The following is a 23,296-nucleotide window of genomic DNA, read 5'->3' on the forward strand; positions in this document are numbered from 1 at the left end:
TTTCCTCCCTCCACATGCTGTTCCGGGGTTTTCCCCAATTCTCTGGAGAAGATATGGGGAAGTTGTGATGGAAAGGGGGCTGAGTTATGAAGGACCAATAAGAGATGGGGCATTATTTAAACTAGATAGTATGTGGTCACTGTGAATACTGCCCAGCTGAATTTGTAGAGAAATAATTGCTACAAATCTAGGATAACAGCCATAAGCTACTGGACAGCACAATGCTATGACTTTCCTGAACAAAATGCTGGACTCAACAGATGTAATTGCTGGTAGGCTTGTTTAGAATAATCAGTAATTCAGTAAAGGTTCCCATGGTAACAACTTCCACTAAGACATAGCTAAGCACCATGTCAATTAATCTTAAACAGCTTCAGACAAGCAAGGAAGACACATTATTCTTTTGTCCTTTACTGTGACTGTATTTCAAGGATGCCAACAATGTATGCTCAAGACTTTCCATTCTCCTACAACCACACTTAATACTATTTGCATGAAATGTGCACAAATGTTTTGCCAGACCAATGACAACTCTAGAAACGATTTAGGCAGCCCATTCATCTTGTATGGACTGTGAAAAGCCCATTTTGAGAACAAGAGTGTATAAAAGAAGGCAGCCTGATAGTTATTGTGGTGGGCAGTCCCTGTATAACTATGCTGCAGTGTTGCTGAAACCATAGAACTTTAGCTTTCATATTTAGGAATACTTAAATCCTTGCTTTATAGTCCTGCAGGCTGTTGAAAATGACTTGCAAAATATTCTCAGAATAAGATCTTACACAAACCAAGAGCATAAATTATATAGTGTCCATTCAGAACCAGGGTTATTCAGGCATTTCCTGTCATTGTCCTTCCCTGATGTCATATCAGGTAGCAACTCCCATCAAAACAATCTGAAGCAAGGAAGTGGGGCTGAGCATCTGGTTCTCATTCAGCCCATGATGGAAGCTGTCTTCCCTTGTTTGTGGGTTGCCACCCCATACCCTTGGGACTGGTTACTCTTGTTGGGTGAGGTACATACAAGAGTGTGTTAAAAAAAGAAAAAAATATCTGTGGAGTGACGCACTGCCAAATCAGAGCTAAGTCTGCTATGTCACCGCCTGCTCTTTACCAATAGTATTCCAATTTCTAATATTTAGAGTGCTTAGAGTGTTGGATTAGGAGTGGGAGAGAGAGAACAATGCACACCATCTTCAGTTTGAGGGCAGTAGAATATAAATGTAAGGAACAAAGCATACATTTCGTTTTCCTTGTATGCATCCTTCAGAAAAACAAAAAGCCAGGTCTTGGGGTTCCTCACGAACATTTAAGTTACAGATGCTTTTCTGTGTTAGGGGAGGTCAAGCTGTATATAAGTGAGCTAAAATTAAATGCGTATGATGCTTTTAAAGGTTTCAAAGCACTTCGCATATGTCATCAGTAATAACTTAGAACAATAATGCTGTGAGGTTGGCCATTCTCATGATCCCTTTGCAGATAGCGGACTGATGTTATGAGGCAGTGGTTTGCTTCAGTCTACCTAGCAAGTTTATGTTTGACATGAGCTTTGAACTGAGGACTTCCTGGCTTATTGTAGTTGATGCACTTAGCTGCTACAGTAAACCAGCTCTCACATTTTTCATAGAATGAAAACATGCCTTTCACATTACAAAAGGATAAAATTTCTCCTTTCATGGCTGTGGCTTTCTGCTCAACCTACAGCACGGGTCCCCAAGGACTTTTTGAGCACAGCACTTCACTCGGAAAATATGCTGAAGGTTTGAAGGTAGTCTTTTGAATCATGTCATGTCTCAGGGCCATCTTCGATTAAATGGCTGCTGTCCAGCATGACAAGCAAAAAGCTATTTCAGAGGAGATGTCTTCAGGTACTGCTACTATTTTAGTGTGATACGGCTCAGCATTCTGTGTTTTCCTGCTACACAGCAGTCTTTGTCATGGTTGCCTCCTGCCTGGTGCAGATAGCTAATAAGATGCACACAGCTTCACTATATTTTACAACAGTCTCCCTGTTTCTTTAGTTGTTTCTAAGGTTGGGGCATAGGGAGAAAATCGGAACAGACTGAGCCACATTCAGGACCAGGTCAACATACATATCATTATATCAAATTTCATTAAAAGATCAGCTCTTTTGCCATTTTTCCTGGGATGGGTATGACATTAGAAAGCATTCAGTAAGACTCTACTCATCTAGATAAGTAGCAACTCATCTGTTTGACTGTTTATGCAGCAATCTCCCCCCTTCTCTCTCTCTCCTGGTACAGCATTCTTAAATTGTCTCAATAAGAAAATGGCATGAAATAATTTTGTACCCCTAAGAAGAACAATTATAATCCTATAAAAGCGGGGGAGGGGGGAGTTCTTGCCACATAGTTAAGTCACTTATCATACAAGGAATTGTGGGAGAATTACTGTTTCCCTTTTCTGGACTTAAGGCTGCAATTCCAAACACACTCACCTGTGAGATGTTGTTGTTTTGGAGGCAGTAGCTAGGTACTTTCTCCAGACTGCAAGGCACTTACTTACCTCCTCTATCCACCCTTTTGAAAGATGAGGATTGCCAAGAGCAGGTGCAGCTATCCAGAGATGAAGACAAGCCAGGAGTGCATTGTCTGTGCGTTGTCAGAACAGCAATTATTATCTTCTTTTCTTCTTTGTCAGGAGGAGCAGCTAGGCACTCCCTCAGGGAATTGCTTTGTTGTTCTGCAACACCCCCGACCCCTTCACTCACCCACCTGTCCACCACATTTTCCTTGACATCTGTTCTCCAAAGTTTCCCCTCCACCTCCGTCTGATAACAGTCAGATCCCATTGACCAGAGGCTGTTACGGCATTTACATTTTATTAACCATTTATTTCATTAATTGTTTTACTCTCACAGTACAATCTTGTGGTGGTTTATTATTAAATGTATATATACTTTTTTTCCTTTAAATTTTGCTTTTGGAAAATAAATAAAGAGATAAGTGAACCATATAGGTAGATTACTTTCTGGAGCCTTGGTTAAACTTCATGATTGGATCTCCACATCAGACCTGTGAAAAAACACAGCTCCCCCCCCCCCAATTTGGATGGAAGCTGACAGATTAAAACAGAAAAAGACCACCACAACCATAGTCCTGGCTGTGCAAACTGAGGGGGGAAGCACAAGGGATCTTGTTCTTGAAACAAAATATATAGGATATACAATACAAAAAATAATCGTCATCATCATATTCTCATTTGCTTTTAATCGCGTAGGTTAAGTCAGTTATACATGGATTTCAGACTCTGGCTTGATGCTTGTTAGCAAAATCCATCAACTATCTGCCCTTCCCTGAGTTCATTGCCACTTACAGAGGGACAGGCACGGCAATGGGGCCAAGGCTGTGGCATCTCAGCACAACTGACACTGGGGATCAGCAAACTAATGTGTCAAGTCACCTCTTGGGTTTATTCCCATCATTTAATTTTGGCAGCTTTCAGTATAGGTTTCTAGCTATATGAGCAATCCTCCCTTGGCCTCGGCCTAGTATCTTACATGGTGGCTCTCAGCCTAGAAGGTGGGGAAGAAGGGGGGGAAAAAACATATAGCAGGCTTCATAGTGAGAGCCAGGAGATGGATTTTGCAAGCAAGGAAAAGCTGACATCCACAATGCAAGATGAACTGGATGCTATCTCTATTCTTAATGCTATCACAAGCGACAAAATTATTGGCAAGACGACAGAATTCCATGCCTCTCCACAACTTTGTAGACAACTGATTTTGGAGTCAGTGCCAATAGCTGCACAATGCTGGCACAACATAATGCAAAGGGGCCTTCTTGTCTTTGTGTCCCTATTCAGGCAGCCATTTAACTGGGATTCTCTTCTTCTGGACACTGAAGAGACCGAAGTCTTTATTGTATGGGAGATGGGTGGCATGTGAGATGGAACCAGCATTCTCTAGAGAGCGGGAACATCAGTAGTTCTCTTGCAGGCAGCACACCATGCATGCAATTACAGGGTGCCAGGTATACATATAGCTTCCCCCCTGTTCAGTCTAGGGGGGCAAGTGCCTGAAGTGGGGGAGGAGGGGTGAATGGGAGGAGGGACCCTCTGCACAGGCCTGTTCTGTATGTGTGCTGCAAAATCTGCATCCATTACCAAGCTGAATAATAGCACTTCTTGCAAAAGGAGAACAGGAGGGGGGGTAGGATTTAAGGCAGTGGTACAATGATAAGTGAACTCCTTGCTCTCTATGAGGAGGTAGCAGGCCATTTCTTGTGCTTATGGGGTTCTGCTGTGAGCAAAAGGAGTTATCGAGGATGGCTGGAGCAACTTATAGATTGAATGGACATCAGAGGGGAAGGTCTCCTGTCCTGTCAACGCAGCTTCTCAAATGTGTCACTCCAATTTCCCCAACAGACACCCAGGAAGTGGGGGCAAGTTTCCTGCTTTCCCTTCCATAGTGGCAGCCAACTCTGTAGTATTTTCAGCAGCACCGAGAGACTCTCTCTTCCTTAGGGCTTTCCTTTCGTCTTTTACCAGTGGAACAGTAAATGCAAGAGAAGGTGGCCGGTGGCATATAGAGTAGTAAGATACACACAGAACTATCCAAGACCGGCAGCCTGCTAGCATGCGACTGCCAGGGCCAGCACTTGGCACAAAATAGGTAGCAGCCACAGACGTTCTAGGTAGAGTATGTAGAACACTAGGTGAGTCCTGAATTAATTCCTGATTCAAAGGAAAACCCACCCCTGTTCTAGGAAGGAATCCTCCTCTTAGTTTGTAGGAGCCATAATGCCAAGCAACCAGAGAAGCAGTCATGGGCAGTGGTGGTGAAACCCAGTGAGAATATATATACTCGTTTTCTGCTGCTCCTGAAGGTTCTGGCTCGGAAGAAAAGCAAGAGGCTGCTTCTCTCCCCTCCCGTCTGACTCAAAATCATCAGTAGCTAAATCAGGAGGGAAAAAAGTGTTCAAGTTACGGGGGGGGGGTTGCACAGCAGCAGCAGCCAACACTAAACATTCAAGTCGATAGTTTCACTATGTACACCATGAGTGAGACACGGTCCCACCTGCCAGAAGATGTCCTGCTCTTGACAGAGCAGCCACACACACTGTTATCTGATTCGCTTCTCCACCGAGTACACAGAGATGTAGTAGTCATTGCTTCCAACTGCCAGGTGAGGCTGTGGAAAGGAGAGGGGGAAATAGAATCAGTGCATACATAGCAGGGTTCTGCTGGTTTTTGAAGCTAGTCAGAATTTATACTCGCCACCAGCCCTGCTCCTCACTCAAGAGGGAAAGGGTTGGAGTTGTTATTGTTTATAAAAGCTCTTACCTACCTCTGCTTCATCCTCTACAGTGACAGTCAACTTCCAGTAGTTTTTGTTATGCTGGAAATCCTTTCTCCACTAATTTCCCCTGTTTGTTTCCAGTGGATTGAAAATCCACCAATACAGTTGAGTTCCAACATATATGAGGGTACAGTTCCAAGGGTTGTGCAAATGCATTTTCCTTGTCTGGCAAGGTGTGGGGAGTCCCATGGGAAGGTCTCCCCTGCGTGTGTGTCTCTGCTGCCCCCCTCCTCCAGGTGCGAATGGCCATTGCAAGAGAGGAAGAGTGTGGCAGGCAGAGAGAGATGCAGGCAGAAGAAAAAGGCTCTAATGGATCTGGAATGGAGCTGTAGCCAAGTGTGTAAAGTTGAATTTGTGAAAGTAAAATGCACATATGATGTGACTTGACTGCATACCTAGTTGCAACTTCGTATCTACTTTGCACTATTCATCAGGCATCTCTTCCTTTGATCACCTGGAGCAGAAGCATTTGTTTGGCCATGGTCAGAAACAGGATCATGGACTAGATGGATCCATGGCTTGACCAAGTGAACTTGTAACTTGACAGCTACTAGAAAATAGTAGATTCTGGGAACCTTGTCTAAGCAAATAAAAGAACCCTACTAGAACTTGCATGTAATCTGAAATAAATAAATGCTCCCCAACCAACCAACCCCCCCAAATGAGCTAGTTCAATGAATTTTCTCACTGAATTTGAGTTTCCGGAATTTGGAAATATTGTGTGTATCCCCCTCTCAACAGCTTCACTAAGTCCTCTTCATAATAGCTATTCAGAACAAGTTTAGGGTAACAGTTGCGATGTTCTACAGTTTAGAAACGAGACTGACCCAGTGTGGATGGAAGGCTAGGCAGCTGATGGCACCCACTCGCTGGCCCATGAATCCATCGTAGTACTTGATATTGTTGATCAGCTCACCATTCCCATTGTAGATTGCAGTGAATTGATTCATAGAGCCACTGCAGAGGGAAACAGAGAACACAAGATATTGGTGACGTTAAACAACTGGTGGTTAAGTCCTAGAGATGAAGGTTTTCTACTCTTGTGCCATTTGTGGAGCAAGAAGCAAGTAAGCTTACAACAGCAAATGGGATTTTCTTTAAGCCATGAAATCATCAGCACAGTCTCAGCTATTAGCAGGTTCACAATGGAAAATTCACATGCTCAGTAGGAGATTTAGGGAGGCAGGATGGGAGACACAACAGCAGGCAGGGAGAATATAACTATGAGATGGTTTTGAGTGAAAACCCCAGGCACCAAACTGCTGACACTGGACAGCAAGTCCCTAGCAAATAGTGCACTTTCTGCTCTTAAGGAAGGGAAACCCACATAATACGGTGAGCTGCAGCACCCACCATAATTGAAATCCATGTGCTGCAGGTTCAATGAAGCATACAAGAATTGAAACACCTCAGCTGCAAACACGTGAAATAAGCCACACTGTTTATGCCAAGGAAAATAAATGCAAGTGTTTAACAATGGAGCAGGGTGGTATGCAGGCTGCATTTAGAACTTACCATGCAAACAGGTTGGCTTGTGGGTGGATGTCCAGAGCTGTCAGTCCTTTTACTATCTGCAGGACCTTCACTGATTCTGGCATCCTTGGATCAAAGAAACGGACATCTCCATTAACACTGCAAAGAGATAAAACATGGGGCTATTACCTGTTTGTTCCAACAAGGAGAGCAGATCTACTTATCCCAGAACCTGGCTATAATTAGGAGAGTATTAGTATCAATGCTCAATTTGCCAACAATGTCCCTTTGCGAAAACCAGCATACTTGCCACCCACTGCAGTCTGTTTCAGGCAGCCCTAGATGCTGCAGAAGCAAACATAAGGTTACTCATGCACAAGGAATCAGTGTACAGTGGTACCTCGGGTTAAGTACTTAATTCGTTCTGGAGGTCCGTACTTAACCTGAAATTGTTCTTAACCTGAAGTACCACTTTAGCTAATGGGGCCTCCTGCCGCCATGCCGCCGGAGCACAATTTCTGTTCTCATCCTGAAGCAAAGTTCTTAACCTGAAGCACTATTTCTGGGTTAGTGGAGTCTGTAACCTGAAGTGTACGTAACCTGAAGCGTATGTAACCCGAGGTACCACTGTACACGAATCAATTCATTATTCCTCCTGTTCAACTCATTGGCATTAAATACCACTAGAAAACCACTAACTGGCTTTGCTGTTTGACTGATTTCTGGACTTTAAGACCTTTTGTATTCCCCTGGTAATACAAGGTAAATGATAACAGGGTTACTTTAAATGCAAACATCCTGTGCCAGAGAATTGACTTTGGGCTAATGGTCCTGTGACAGATTTTTGGCAGGTTGAAGACCTTTAACACTGGACAAGATGCTTTATAGTGGCATCGGTGAATGGTTAAGATCACAATAATTGGTGAAGTGAAATTTCTAACTTTCAGCTTGATTACTGTCTTGCCATAAATATAATGGATTCATAGCTCATGAAGCTGGCCTTCCGTCCTAATCCTTTAAATGCTGTAAGGTGTGTCCAAGTGATGATTCTATGAGGAAAACAAGGTTGAAATATGGGGTCCACTCACTGAGCAGATTGTTTCTTGAGCAGAGGATTTGGGCAAAATGTAAGGGAGATGGATAAAACCAGGTCTGCTAAGAAACTGAAGGAATTACAGTCCCTGTCTGTAGTTTTCAGAGCAGAGAGATCAAGGAAAAACTAGTAGAATAAGGAAGGCAAATGAGAAAATGTTGCTGAGAAAACTGTAGCCAAAGCCTGATCAGCTGAAGTTATTTTAATTCAGTCAAATGACTGTATTTTATTGAGAATTTACTATTTTATGTACAATGCTTAAGGGTTTCTTTTTCTTTTTATAATGCAGTTTATAAAATTTCTTCAATAATTTTGATTACAGAGAATGGCTACTAAAGTGTAAAAATCTAGTCGGAGGCCCTGCATTACAACAATTGCTGGTCTGAGGATGTAACAGAGCCCATTAAGAAGCAGCATCCAGGTAACTGGGATCTGGATCTCGTTAGGTAACCCTATAGTCTATCTCATGCTGCTCTTCCCTACATGACTTCCTTAGTCTCCAGCTGCAGCATTTCATAATGAGGACTCAACATGGGGCTTCCCTACTGCAGTTCAGATCCTTCCGCTCTCTCTTGTGATACTTCAAATATCTGACCTGTATGCCCTGTCTCTCTTGGAACTTTCCCTTCATTTAGGGTTCATTATATCTCTCTTGTTTCTGGAACCTTGTAATTTAATTAAAGACCTAATAGCCTTCATAGTGTGACCCATGGCTGGTTACAGCCTGTGGAGCCTGACAGTATAAAAAAGGGCAAAGGAAAACAAAAAAAGAATAGTGAGCAGGGCTTTAAGTTGCACCAATTTCTGGTTGGTGAAAGGAGAAGACTCTACCGCTGTACTGCCAAACAAAATGGCAACGAAGACACAGCAATAAAAAGACTGAAGATGAAAGCACCAATATTTGATTCCTTGTATGCATCCAGCTAATGGAGCTGGTGAAAGCTAATGGAGACTGGTGAAGATCCACTTGAAGGCTGAGTGTTTACAGCCCAGCTGCAATACGCACAGCTGAAAAGTGCAGACCATGTTCTAAGATCTGATTCCAAAAAAAGCTGTGGGTGCAGAAGAGAAACTAATACCTCACAGACAGTCAGATCTAGAAAGCCAAAGGTCAATACCAAATGCTACAAAATGAAGAACTACAGAGAAAAGCACTCCAGCTGTCACTCCCTAGTGTTAAGCTGTCAGAGATGCAGCAGGATCCTCAGGAAGCATCTACAGCACCACTTAGAGAGGGCAGAACCAGGGTTAAAATATCCAAGAGAGGCAAAGCTTCAAATTATTACTCAACATAAGGAAACATTCTAAAAAAACACACACAAGGAAACATTCTCATTAAAAATAAGTCTTCAGGTTTACTGTAAATTAATGTATGTGAAATCTAATCATGAAATGATTTATTCCATGTTCTTAATTCCTGCTGCCCCTTATTTATCTTATAAAAATTGCTTTTATTGTATTTTCTTTTATATCCATTAGTGTGCATTAAAAGTAAGTGAAACAATATAAAAGTAATGAATGGAATAATAAACAATGTGCAAGGTTCGTTTCAGGGTATAAAATATGCAATTAATAAGATGTTAAACTTGCTGAGGGGACAGAGACAGAGTACTTAGTGATATTAACTGTATTTATTTTTTGGGTAGCAGATTGCTGCTGCTCTTTCTTGATTGGTCCAGCTGCTCCTAATATTACTCTCATTCATATGTTGGCCCAGCTAAATATTATTCTCATTCACATGCAGTACTAAGCTGAACCATGGCTGAGCATCAACAAGCAAACCTATGGGCTTCCAGAGATGAGATGATGGTCAGTTGATTCCTCCCTGGTCTAGGTCTCCCAGACAATCATGAGCTGTTTAAACCATAGGAGACACCTTGGTTATAGCTTGTGGTTTGTCTGGGAGAGCTAAGCCATGAACCTGGGGTATGGATGACACACTAAACCATACTATGGCTTAGCTCAGCATAGTGTAGCAGCAAAATGACCAAGGAGGAGCAATGTGGTTATAGCCTCCTCTCTGGGAGCCCATGTGTTTCCTTGTTCATGCTCAGCCATGGTTTGCCTTAGCATTACACACAAACTAGGCCACTACAGTGGTGCCTCGCAAGACGAAATTAATCCGTTCCGCGAGTCTCTTCGTCTTGCGGTTTTTTCGTCTTGCGAAGCACGGCTATTAGCGGCTTAGCGGCTATTAGCGGCTTAGCGGCTATTAATGGCTTAGTGGCTTTAAGAAAAAGGAAACAAACTCGCAAGAACTCGCAAGACGTTTCGTCTTGCGAAGCAAGCCCATAGGGAAATTCGTCTTGCGGAACGACTCAAAAAACGGAAAACTCTTTCGTCTTGCGCGTTTTTCGTCTTGCGAGGCATTCGTCTTGCGAGGTACCACTGTATCTCCTACTTGATTGGTCCAGCTACCCTAACGGTATTGCTTCTGCAGCAGCTGTCCAAGGCTTCAGGCAGAGGCCTTAACAAACGTTGCTACCTGGGATTCTTTGGACTGAATAGGCTAAGGGACTGAACCTGAGACACCATCTGCATGTACTGTGCCATTAGGCCTTACGGTGTGCTGCATATGCCTTTTGCATTGGGACAAAGGAAGTAAGAACAACTAAATCAGGACGGATTTAAGGTGGACCACAGAGAAAATCTAGAAGCAGATCCTGAGTGTGCCAGCATAATCAGCACGCACATCAGTAATGTAGAATCCCAACAGTTGAGTTTAACGAAGTTGCCTGTGTGCTGAAGTAATCGAGGAAACTCAACAAACTTCTCAAAAGGATTAAACAGGATGAGACAGCACCATGATTCATCCTTCAGCTTCTTCAATGAGTTCTGACCACAGCAGTGCCTGAGGCTGAGATGTTGGATGGAATACCTGTGCCTGCTCCTACATTTTATTTTAGTGATGAGAAACTTGCATGACCTCAGAGGGCTACTATTACTAGAAACATCCTGGAACTGTTCTAACCACAGAAAGGGGAAGAGTACAGAAGCATCTTTTTTTCCAGTCCTTCAGGAACAGAGGTACATGCAAGAAGGAGGAAAGGGTGTCCTTAAGTAACAAAAAGATGAACCCAAGCCAACATCTGTAATGTGCCCATGCTATGCAAATCAAGACCCCAAAGTTAGAACCGACCTTCAGAGAGCTGCTTTTGTTGTGAGAAGAGCAGAGTTTAGACTTTTATCTGCAATAATTCATCTCTCTGTTTCCTGGTACATAAACCATTTGTCAAGCTTCTGCTGGCCTTCTTAATAACACCATTCACGACCCTATTCCCTACAGATGTTCTTTGGGTTCTTAGTGTTAGTGTTTCAGTATAAAGGTTTATCACCCACTGTATAAGCCTTATAGTAAGTATGCCACTCACTCTTGAACAGAATTCATGGAGTGTGCCTGATGTATGAGTAGAAATGATCACATTTTACATATGCACCCTCTGCAAGAGGGTGATTCAAATAGGCTAGTGCTGTGAAGGCCAGTTACTCCAACCTAGCCAATACTCTGTCTGCTGAATGGCTATCTGACAATAGATTACCCATGTTAGTTTATTAGTTTAATTATAAACTAAATCAATGCTCAAAGCATTATACTACATAGGTTCCTAGCTACTCTCATATCCAGGCACAAACTAACCCAGGTCTTAGCTTTAGTAAGGCCGTTGCATCATGCTTCTTTAGGCCATGCAAGCTGAATTAATCTAAAACTGAAGTGCATAATCTTTTGCTGAAACATCAAACTACATACTGCATGCTGTTGAGAGTCAATATGGCTTGCTAGGCTGATCTAATTGATGTGGAACATGCCCAGTTCCAGGTAAAATTCCAATCCCTTTCTGAATCTGGTGAGAAGCACCCTCTGTTTGAAAGAGAAGATAATTATCTAATGTCAGGTGGGGCCTACCAAAATAAATTCAGAGTCAAATAGATTCTCATCTGGCAAGAAGAACTACTTCAACCAGCTTCCAGGAGAAACAGAAGTTATAACATTTGCTGCCCCTTCTTTGGGGGTGGAAAAGCATTACCTCTTACAGCATTATATTTTCTTTCAATTCTGTATACAAGGAAGAAGTTCTCTGGAAACAAACTATGACTTAGTGGTAGTAAATTATAGTCTGCTGTCCTTTGAATGGGGTAATAAATAAACACAGTGCTCCTCCACCATATTTATGAAGCATGAGAAATGGATTTATGCACAGAAAATTGCTAGATGGGGAAATAATTCTGCATAGCAATAAGCCCAGAACATGCAATACAATCTATCCCTTGGTGTTTTTTAAGCATTTTGTTTCAGTAGCAAGTCTTGCTCTAGCCAGCTGCTTCCTACCTTTTACTTTACAGCTATCAGATAAGTATTTCTGTTTAAGATTAGGATCCTTATCTCCAGTATTGTTACCAGGCCCTGATCCCACCTTGGTCCCCATCTAGACCTTCCAATGATCAATGACCTAAGTGAGTAGACAAAGCCCCACAATGCCAGGGCCCTGAGGTCTACCTCCAAGGGATGTATTAGAAGATTCCTTGGAGTGGATTCCTGATCCACCTTGGCTAACTCAAGTGAGGGAGGTTGAATCATCGCCTAGTTCTTTGGGAACACCAGCACCAGAAGGTCCATGCCCTGGCAGCTGTCAACATTGGAGTCCATGCCTGAGAGTCCAATGTGGCAACATAACTCTTGCATAAAGGGCTCTTTCTGAGTAACAACCTTCCTCAATAATAAAGACTCTTAGAGCAGACTCAAGCACCTGAACTGGTATAGGGCATGGCCTGAGACACTAGGCTATACAGTGGTACCTTGAGTTACAAACGCCTCAGGTTACAAACGCTTCAGGTTACAAACTCCGCTAACCTGGAAGAATTACCTCGAATTGAGAACTTTGCCCCAGGATGAAAATGGAAATTGTGTGCCGGCAGTGCAGTGGCAGCAAGAGGCCCCATTAGCGAAAGCACACCTCTAGTTAAGAACAGTTTCAGGATAAGAATGGACCTCCAGAACGAATTACGTTCGTAACTAGAGGTACCACTGTATATCAAGCTTCACTTGGAGTCTGCTAGTTACTGGAAACAACACAAGCCAGCCAGCTCCCTCCTCCCAGACCCAACTCCTTTGCCTGCCTTGCTTTCTTAAGAATCTCTTCAGTTTCTGACCCCTAGACTCCTGCTTATCAATGCTGACCCTTGATTACATTTGGATCCAGATTGGATTTCTCTGACCTTGGTTTGACCTGAGCCTTGCTTTCTGGACTCTCTTTCCAAACTTTTGGTGATAGTGTATGTGGGACTAAGGCTGCAGTGGGTTCCACTGGGGACCTGCCTCCACTTAGCTCACAAACTCCAGCCAGAGCATGGCATGATCTTATTTAGGATCCTTAACTTTACAGTGAAGGCTGAGCATTCAGAAGATAATGCCACAAGTTTATGGGTGACCCTTCCCAAAAGTCAATAGAAGCTGACTTAGAACTCAGTGCCCTCACTCACAGGATTAAGCCATGTAAGAAAGGAAGCAGAGTAAATTTTGCACTCCCATTTGTGTACATATAATGACTCACAATGCACTGCATCAAGCGTTAAATTTGTGGGGTTTTGCTTTCTTTGAGGTACCACTCCTACAATATTATGCAGTTCCCACACTCAGTTCTTCCAGTCTAGTGGGCCGCAACCTGAAATGGTTGATCATCATCAGAAGAATGTATCTAATTTGAGGAGGATTATTTTGTTTTTCCTGACTGAAGTTTGCTGTGACCAAGTTTGAAAACCCTTGCTCTAAGGAACAAGGTTACCCGTTCATCCACTCTCCCATCTTGGGAGCAGGAATTAATTGCAGAGTAGAAATGCCAAAGTGAAGAGCTCAAATCTCATCACTGTTTAAATACCAGAGACAGATTTTTAAACAAGAGAGGGCAAAATACTGTTTTGACAGGAAAATGTCGCATAAATATTCAGAGGCCCTTGTTCCTTTTCATTTCGTTTTCTTTTACCTGACACTCATGATGTTGCCTTCAGGATGTTTCTGCAAATACGCTTTCACCACCCAGGCTGTGTGCTCTCGATAGGTCATCACTCGGCTACAAGAGAGAGGCGAAACTTTGTAAGACAAAGCTGGAAAAAGGCCAGAAACCAACTCATGAACCATAAATGTGAAAGGGAAACCATCTGCTTGGTGTGGCTAGGTTCCCAGTTAGGTAAGTTGCAAGACTTTGAACCAGAGATTTTGAGTACGGGCATTATATTTTACAACGGCATGTTCCAAAATGTACTCTGGTGTGTGCTGTAATTGGTCAGATAAAGCATAAGAGGAAATGAGAGGGGAGGAGAAAAGGAATGGGGAATGACCCCATGTTTTTGCTTTAGGACATAATAAGCAAATGTCTTAGTAGAAACTTAGCTCTGCTGTCTTTTACAACTTATGTATTTCAGGAAGAAGAAAAATCAATGCAATATTCTTCTCCCCTTCTTTAAAAAACAAAACAAAACTGTAAAAAGTTATTTCTCTTGCAGCTCAAGTTGATAAAAATTGCATCACCTCATAGCATTTGTTTCCAGGTCATAGCTTTTTTGAAATGAGTAGGTGAGAAATATAGAGTCCGACAGGTAATCCCTGAGCAAATGGTGATAGAAGGTTATGGTAGGGTTTGAATAATGTTGGTGCTAGAGGGCACATGGAGCCTTGAATTGAGGTAAGTTATCATGAGTGCTTAACCACAGAGCCATCAAATGATAGACGTGCTTCACACAATTGCAGGGGGTTGGACTAGATGACTATCGTGGTTCTTTCCAATTCTACAATTCTATGATTCTATTTATTTATTTATAAGGGACGCGGGTGGCGCTGTGGGTAATACCTCAGCGCCTAGGACTTGCCGATCGCATGGTCGGCGGTTCGAATCCCCGCGGCAGGGTGCGCTCCCATTGCTCGGTCCCAGCGCCTGCCAACCTAGCAGTTCAAAAGCACCCTTGGGTGCAAGTAGATAAATAGGGACCGCTTACTATCGGGAAGGTAAACGGCGTTTCCGTGTGCGGCTCTGGCTTGCCAGATGCAGCTTCGTCACACTGGCCACGTGACCCGGAAGTGTCTGCGGACAGCGCTGGCTCCCGGCCTATAGAGTGAGATGAGCGCACAACCCTAGAGTCTGTCAAGACTGGCCCGTACGGGCAGGGGTACTTTTACCTTTACGATTCTATTTAGACAATAATGTAAAGATTCTAGAAATTAAGACCCTCAGTATTGTGCCCCTTGTTTAATGTAATCTACAAAATATGGGAAGACATCCTCTTAAGGTGCTGCAAACCAGAAGACGGGATGCGATGGGGGAAAGAGCCTCTTACCAGAGAAGATTCATATAGCACAATTTCTACTATGCCATCACAAAGTTTTTTTTAAAAGAGAAGTTCTGCAGTGGTGCAAGGGAAATTGCCCAAACATTAGAAATGGACTCCCCACCCCCCACTCTGCACTCCCTAGAAAAAAATGGATGTATTCAATAGGTTGTATTCAACCACGTTGAACTTCATGCACAGAACAACTCCAGTGAGTGCAATGGAACTTCCCCTTCCTCTCCTACCATGCCATGTGATCCCCAAATTTGCTCTAGGGAGTCCCCTATCTCTCTGGAGCATACCTGGGAGTAGAATAGGGCTGCATTGGACCTGGAGAGGGAAAGGAAGTTCCACTGCACTTGCACGCACACAATAATTTAGCTGGATTCAACCCAATATCCTTTTCACATTACGTTTTCACACATGCTGTAATAATAATAATAATAATAATAATAATAATAATAATAATAATAATAATAAATAGGATGGGGTTTCCAAGAACAGCCATATCTCTAGCGTGTTTGGAGGCATTGAAACAACGACAAGAAAAGTAGTAGTGAATGCAAAGTGAATGCAACTTGCTAATTGTAAAAATTAGATAAGTCTCTTACCATTCGCTAAGAGCCATCCGCCGGTCATAAACACGAACCGAACCATCACCAAGCCCTGCTACAATGAGCGAACGATGCGAGTCACAGGACAGGCTGGTGACACAGCTGTCAGCCCCTGTGGGAATATCCTAGGAGAGAAGAACACAGTCCTAAGCTAAGACAGCTGGGAGATTTTAAGTGCACTGGCCATATATATAGCCCAGTGTTACCCCTGCAGTGGAGTCCACACATGAGCATTGATGCTGAATAATGGTAACAAGGTGGTTGTGACAGCTTTACCATGCAGGCTCAGATTTTGGCTTAAGACTGGGGGTGAACAAATTGCCTCTGGAAACAAACTAACTTCTGGTAGTGAAAAGGGCTGAAGTTTTTAAAATAAGCACAGAACATGACTGTGCAGGACCAGGGCAATGAAGACATCAAGGACACCTATTCTGAGCTGCAGCACCCGGCTAATTGGTTCTTTTCTTCCAGCAAAGAGGAAGGCATAAATATTATCAGAACAGCATTATCTCCACGGTGAGATGCAGGAACTTGTGTGGGTCTATGCCTTATTATGTATTAAAATTTCTATATTGGATAATACTAATTTTAATAAAAAATGTCTTAGGTCTGTTTCACATGGTTTAAGTCAGGGGTCAGCAAACTTTTTCAGCAGGGGGCCGGTCCACTGTCCCTCAGACCTTGTGGGGGGCCAGGACTATATTTTGAAAAAAAAAAAAATGAACCAAATTCCTATGCCCCACAAATAACCCAGAGATGCATTTTAAATAAAAGGACACATTCTACTCATGTAAAAACACGCCGATTCCCGGACCACCTGCAGGCTGGATTTAGAAGGCAACTGGGCCAGATCTGGCCCTTGGGCTTTAGTTTGCCTACCCATAGTTTGTTTTGGAAAATGTAATCTGGGCTACTTTACACCTATATGCATACTGGTATATATGAAAATTGGGTCATGAGTTTCCTTTTGACTGTGGTATATATTTCACACAAGTGTTCATCAACTTCCTGATGTGTCTACTCACTAAAGCAAACTTTTGCATTGGAACAAATAGCATGTGATCTTAGCCCTTAAGTTTCAAGGGAAGCCCTGATTAACCACATTAAAAAGTCCTAATTAACTAAGATAAATGTCCAGGAGGAGATTCTTTTCCGCAAAAACATATTTGTCCCTGACCAGCCATAAATACTACATTGAAGGGCAGGATGGATAGATGAGTGCTGTTTAAACAAACACACACCATTTCCCTGGAGAGAAATAAATCTGTTGCAGCTGAAAATACACCTGGCAGCTAACTAGTGCATGTAGGAGAGGTATGTTATGGCAGCCATTGCTTTCTAAATAAGTACCTACTAAAGGAAGAACTCTGCAGGGCAATAGCTGTTTATTGGGCATTAGATCAGGCCACAAATGCCACAAAAGCAGATTAAATATATATTTAAGAGCAGAAAGCACTGAGAAGGGAACTAACAGCAGGAAGGCCTGGTGAGAAGGAGACACTTCTTATGCACCCAGTCAAATAGCAAAGGTGAATTACTAAAAGTGGCAGAGCTACAAAGAGAACTGCAAATGCAACTAGCCTTTCTACTTCACATTTTTTTTGTGCAGCATTTTAAGGGTGATTATAAAAGTACATAGCCTGCCATGAACTCTAAAGCCCTGCATTTCCTCTGGGGAGAAAGACGTTACCAAAAAGTGTTTCCTTTTAAATGATGGAAGCTGTTCCACTTTGACACGCTGCTGCTCCCCAAGCCTTGCAGCAAAAAGGTTTACAGCCCTTTCTAATCTCTTTGGAGTCAGGAATTCTCCCTCATATTTTTATGGAAAATAAACTGTGCAAGATGAAACATTGCATGCCCATGGTCAAGGTTGAAATAGAAACCTGCAGTCCTGACAGGCTGCAACAAGATTCTGTGCTGCATGTGTTCATGCTCTGCAGAAAAATGGTAAGAACAGAAACCAAGGGCAGTGTACTTTATGAAAGAACAACTCTGGAAAATAATAAACACAAAGAGCAATGCTGGCATATTGTTGGAAAGACACCCGACAACGTTATTCTAAGGCTATAGCCCTTTCCTCTTTATGTGCTACGCATAACAGAACTGTGCGGAATAATAAGAGTGCAGCTGTGAAAAAGAAAAACAGTTTCAATTAAGCAACCAAAAAATTGAGCAACATTTTCAAACTAGCATAATAATCAGAACTGGCTCTGCAAAATTATGTTAGCTAATTTCACACCTCCTTCCTATTTTTGCTCCTGTGAGCCTATCCGCCTTCTCTTGATGTTATTTTTTGCATTTGCTTCATAAAAAAATATTAGATTAACAGTTTACTGGAGATAAAAATCTGGCAATCCTAGATTGAAATGGAACTGTAGCTGCATAGAGGCTCTGCAAGTTAAGATACTTTTGTGTCTCCAAATCAACTCTCTTGTAGACTCCCAGAGGGTTGAGAAAGGGCCACAATGGTGTCTATTAAATTCTTTCAAATCAGACTATAATCCAGATTAGAGTTCCATCCACAGCATGCCACAGGCAAAGAGCAGAATCTGTGGATAAAAGGTGCTTAAGGAACAAATAGTTCCAGTTGACTGACATTACTGAGTGAAGTTTCAGGTTGCAAAGGAAAGCAATTTTGCCTTGAGCGGCGGCGGGAGTATTTCTGCAATCTGTTTGCCAACAAGATCTTTTCTGCACCTAATGTTGCATGTAGAATTCCAGCTCCATCCAACAACTGAGTTTAGTAATATGTAAACAGCATCTTGGCAGCTATTCAGGTAACTTGTCAATTTGGAACGTGATGACACTTGGGGGAAGTGAGTGAATTTTCTACCATGAAGCTCATATGCAAATTAGTGTTCCATCCAATTAGTGGAGTGGAGCCTTGAACTAGAAGTCTGGCAAGTGGACCCAGGCATCTTTCTCATTGTGGTAACCTGCCAAATGAGAAAGTGTTCAGATTTGACCTGTTATTTGCACTAACAGCCGGTATCGGTAAGGATTGGATGTCTCAACAGGCCAAGAGGATTCCCTCTGGTCCCAAGAAGCTTCCAAGTCTACCCTGGCTCCGCAGCATGAGAAACCCAATGCACAGATGCACTGCTTTCACAGTGCTCATCCCTGCTTACCCATGTGCCAACTTGATTTCCTGTTTGAACCCTTAGCTTGGCTTAGTTGGTGCCTGCTTGCTGCAGACCACCATTCTTGGCAGATATCTAATAACCTAGATAAGCTATGGCAGCAGTAGCTAACCCCCAAGCACTCTCCCAAGTCCTTGGCAGCAAAAAGAAGGATGAGGGTCAAATTAAACACAGTGCTGGGGCAAACAGATAGGTTTAAGCTTCTCCCCACCCCCCAGTCCAGTTCCCTGATGGAGATGCAAACTGTGTCCACCCTGGTGATCAGGTCAATCATTTAATGGACGGGGAGGGGGCATGGCCTTGCTGTGAAGACAGCATCACACATGGGAGTGTGATCTAGCTGCACCTGCTGCTGCCTTGCAGTTTTGGGAGGGTTGGGTCAACAGTGAATGCAGACCTTGGGCCAAAAAAAGTCATCCACTCCTGGGATGCAGACTAGTTCAGTTGAGATTTTATTGTACCAACTGTGTTGGATCATCAAAGCTATTGAATCAATAGAAGTGTTATTCCAAATTCTCCCTTTCTGCAAGAAAACCATTAAACTAGTAACAAACTATTCTAAAATTGCCCCCCCATCTGTTTCAAGTATATAAGCCCATGCACCCACCCACAATCTATGATTCTCACCATCTCCTACCAACCTAGTACCCAACATATTCTCAGTGGCTCAAATAATGGGCAGTGGCATTTCTGAATATGACTACTATGTTTCTGCTGCTCTGGGTTTTGCAGTATGATTAAGTCTTGATCCCCCGAATCACTGCAAAAACCAATTTGCACTGTTTAAGAAATAAAATGCCTTTAAGATGCTCTCCGTACAATCATTAATCATTCTAATTTAAAATATTTTCACCCTGCTGATTTCTGATGTTCTCTAATTTGCACAGATAAAATAATATTTGAAAATAATTAAGATTAGCATAGGCTTAGTTGTGCTGCATTGCTGGGTCAAAGTGCCATAATTAATGTTCATCCAGAGGTAATTAATTTCCAAAAGATTTGTAGACTAGACTTTATTTCCCACAGCAGCTTAGACAGAGATGTTACCTCTCATTATGTGGCTGAAGAGGTGGCTTGATTTAATGGCAACTGACGTGAATGTACATGGTTTTTTTGCTAAGGTGAGTGGCACGATAGCTCAAGCAACAAGGCGGCTAAAACTGCTCTGTTCCTTTGTCAGTCTCCATGCCTATAGAATAGGAGGAACAAGGCTGGCTCTGTCATGATGTGAAGTGTAGTAGGTGACTTTAGGTGGCAGATAGAGAGGAATGGCGTTTGGGGGGCTGCCAAAGGCACATAGATGCTATAAGGGACTTTTAGGCTTGCCAACTAGTCAGTTTCTAGCACACATAGACAGGGTTGGCCCAGACACTGCTCTGTGCATTCAATATAATGAATTTAAATTTGCTGTCACTCAGCCTCTGCCATTGTAAGCTGGATCTTCTTAGTCCTGGCAGTGAATGACAGTCAGGAAAAAGCTTGGCTGGCTTGTTGTTCCACTGTGGGATGTGTCAGCTGCCTGCACTCCTAAAGTTTCCTTGGATCATGGTTAGAGATGCATGTGAAGAAAAGGATGGGAGCTTACCACTGCCAAGCGAGAGGAGGAAGAACAGCTCAAAGAAATGCTACAGCCAGCAACAGCCAATCAGGGCCAGCTTCCTCTGCCATTGTGTGCATGTGTGTGAATGCATACATGAGAGAAAGTGCTTGTCTGTATGCTTCTTGTGTGTGTCTGCATGAGAGATGGTATTAGTGCATCTTTGCTTCTTTTATCTGTCATGTGCACAGTGTTGGTTTTTTGCTAGAAAAAAAACACAGAATGTGCACATATATGTAAGAGAGAATGCAATTTTGGATTGTGCCTGTGTAAATGAGTAATGGGTCTTTGTAACATTTCCTACATTGTTAAATTCCTTGATCACATAATGCATGATCTGTAGTTTGAGGGTTGGTTGACTTTCTTGAGCTATGTATTCTGCATGTATTTCCTTCAGTACTCTAAAAGGGATTCGCTTTAGATTGTCCTTGGAACTAGTTTCAGTGTTCCTCATATGTGAATGTCAGATGGCCTTAAAGGTAAAGGGGACCCCTGACTGTTAGGTCCAGTCGCGAACGACTTTGGGGTTGCGGCACTCATTTTGCTTTACTGGCCGAGGGAGCCGGCGTACAGCTTCTGGGTCATGTGGCCAGCATGACTAAGCCGCTTCTGGCAAACGAGAGCAGCGCATGGAAACACCATTTACCTTCCCACCGGAGCGGTACCTATTTATCTACTTGCACTTTGACGTGCTTTCAAACTGCTAGGTTGGCAGGAACAGGGACCGAACAATGGGAGCTCACCCTGTCGCGGGGATTCAAACCGCCAACCTTTTGATCGGCAAGCCCTAGGCTCTGTGGTTTAGAGCACAGCGCCACCTGTGTCCTTTCAGATGGCCTTATGAATACAAATTTGTCCCCACGGTCCAGATGTTCACAGGAAATGATGTTTCAAGGCTCAGGCTGAAAGTGCTTGAGGTGCACCAAGCATTTTATCTTTGCAAGGTATCTGGTACTTCAGCATGCTTTTTAAACAAAATGTATCACAGGTACACAGGCATGATTCACCCCATTTGTAAGTGACGCTGGTCCCACATTCCACCCCACATAAACTTTTTGACATCCATGTAGAAGCATTTCCACAGACACCTTCTGTATTGAGTTCAGGAATTATCTCATTAACAAGTAGCCTTTTGAGTGGCGAAATTAGCAGCACAAGACATTTCTCTGTTTCAGATTGCTTAAATACCAGATCCATAAGCAATATATATTGTGCTTACCTGAACTTTCATTTCTCGGTCTGTATCCCAGATTCTTATAATCCGTACATCTCCAGAAGTCATGAGAAGGCCAGTTTCCTGTTCCCAGTCCACCACCATCCCTGCTCCTGAGGAAAGAAAAAGGTGTGCCATACAAATTTATTCTTGGTACATGTGGACAGATGAAATAAGTCAGAACATTGTGGGAATGAAATCTTCCGGTCAAGCAGAGCAATCCAACACAATGAGTGCACTGTGCATCAATGTTAGAATGTGGTAGGTACTGTGGACTTTGGGAAGTGGCAAGTTTTGAGAAAAATATATAACGGGGTGCAGGGTGGTGGTGGTGGCAGCCTTCAACAGTGGTTTCTGGTTGATTTCATTTGAATGGTTTTATTCACAGGAGTCACAAACTGCTTGTATGATACACAAAAGTGAGGGGAAAGTGTTTTAGTAATTATCTGTCCCCCTGTTTTTGTTCCCAGGGAAGAAAAAGACCATTCCTCTCCAATATAGCCATAAGGTTTTTGTTTTGCTTTGCTTTTTTAACATAGAGATAACCAGTAAATTGCATTAGGCATGGAAACACTCAAATGAATTTGTTGCAGTGATACGACCTTCTCTTGTTTCTAATCAACAAAATCCAATGCAACATGTGTTTTTTCTCTGGTTTCTGTACCTGGGTTCCTTTATAAGGAGGTTGGGCTGCGATGACAAATGGCTCTGAAACAATTTAGGATTCATAGCAGTCTCTCCCTTAACCCAACAAGGCAGCAGTTGATTCTTCCTGCCACCCTCACTATGACTTCCACCAGGGCCTTTTATAGGATAACAAAACAGAACCCAAATAACGACTAATGCACCAATCTTCTGAAAGAGAAGTACTATGAAAAGTACCCAGCCCCACCAAAAGACCAGATATCTAGTCAAAAGATAAAAGCAAACTCTTGCATTTTTTAATCTTTTAACAGCAAAAACATGTAGCACTCCCTTAGATACTAACTGCCACCGTAAGGGCAGTAGCACCATAATGCAGGGGGACATTTATTTCTTATTTTAATGCATTTCTATAATGCTTTGTACTGAGTAAGTTTTTGAAGTGGGGTGCAGCAAAATAATAAAATCATATAATAAAAACTATTAGCTTTATCCAACCAAGGTCTATATACAACTCTATATAAACAGCAAATGGTATTGAAAGTCAATGAGAGATCATGCAGAAGTTGCAGGGTCGTACATCCCATGCCCCTCTCCTGATAAAGATCCATCAGGGCAACCAAGGAAGATTCAGTCCCCATAACAGGCCTGAGTCCAGACTGGAACGTGTCTAGAGATAATCAGTATCCTCCAAGAGTGCCTGCAGCTGGGACATCAAGACATCATAACAGCAGCACAAACGTTCTCCTAGTGCTATAAACACAAGCAGCTATTAAGGGTCTTGTAGGACAAAAAAAAGGGGGAAGCTACTTCTCTTGCCCGCCTTGGATCGTCACCTGCTAGAGGTGCTGCTGCTGCACATCACATTGCAGATCCTGATTTTATCAGGG

At 42.7% G+C, this 23,296-nt stretch overlaps 1 protein-coding gene and 1 long non-coding RNA gene across 3 annotated transcripts in view; one reads left to right on the forward strand and one right to left on the reverse strand.

Annotated features, from left to right (window-relative positions):
- LOC310700717 overlaps window positions 1-14,065 on the forward strand; it is a 36,815-nt gene extending 22,750 nt beyond the window's left edge. Inside the window, exon 3 of the long non-coding RNA XR_014522753.1 lies at window positions 13,937-14,065. This is a non-coding gene — a long non-coding RNA (uncharacterized lncRNA). The remainder of the gene's footprint in view (window positions 1-13,936) is intronic.
- Window positions 2,826-23,296, reverse strand: part of RPTOR (regulatory associated protein of MTOR complex 1) — a 313,358-nt gene continuing 292,887 nt past the window's right edge. For both annotated transcript variants that reach the window (XM_083489852.1, XM_083489851.1), the window contains 6 exons: window positions 21,771-21,877; window positions 15,812-15,939; window positions 13,862-13,948; window positions 6,833-6,949; window positions 6,145-6,274; window positions 2,826-5,149 (listed from right to left, as the gene is read on the reverse strand). In XM_083489852.1, coding sequence (XP_083345978.1) covers window positions 5,081-5,149; window positions 6,145-6,274; window positions 6,833-6,949; window positions 13,862-13,948; window positions 15,812-15,939; window positions 21,771-21,877 — 638 coding nt within the window. In that variant the 3' untranslated portion in view covers window positions 2,826-5,080. The remainder of the gene's footprint in view (window positions 5,150-6,144; window positions 6,275-6,832; window positions 6,950-13,861; window positions 13,949-15,811; window positions 15,940-21,770; window positions 21,878-23,296) is intronic.

This window comes from Podarcis liolepis (genome assembly GCF_965112155.1).
Source record: "Podarcis liolepis genome assembly, chromosome: 2".
NCBI lineage: Eukaryota > Metazoa > Chordata > Lepidosauria > Squamata > Lacertidae > Podarcis > Podarcis liolepis.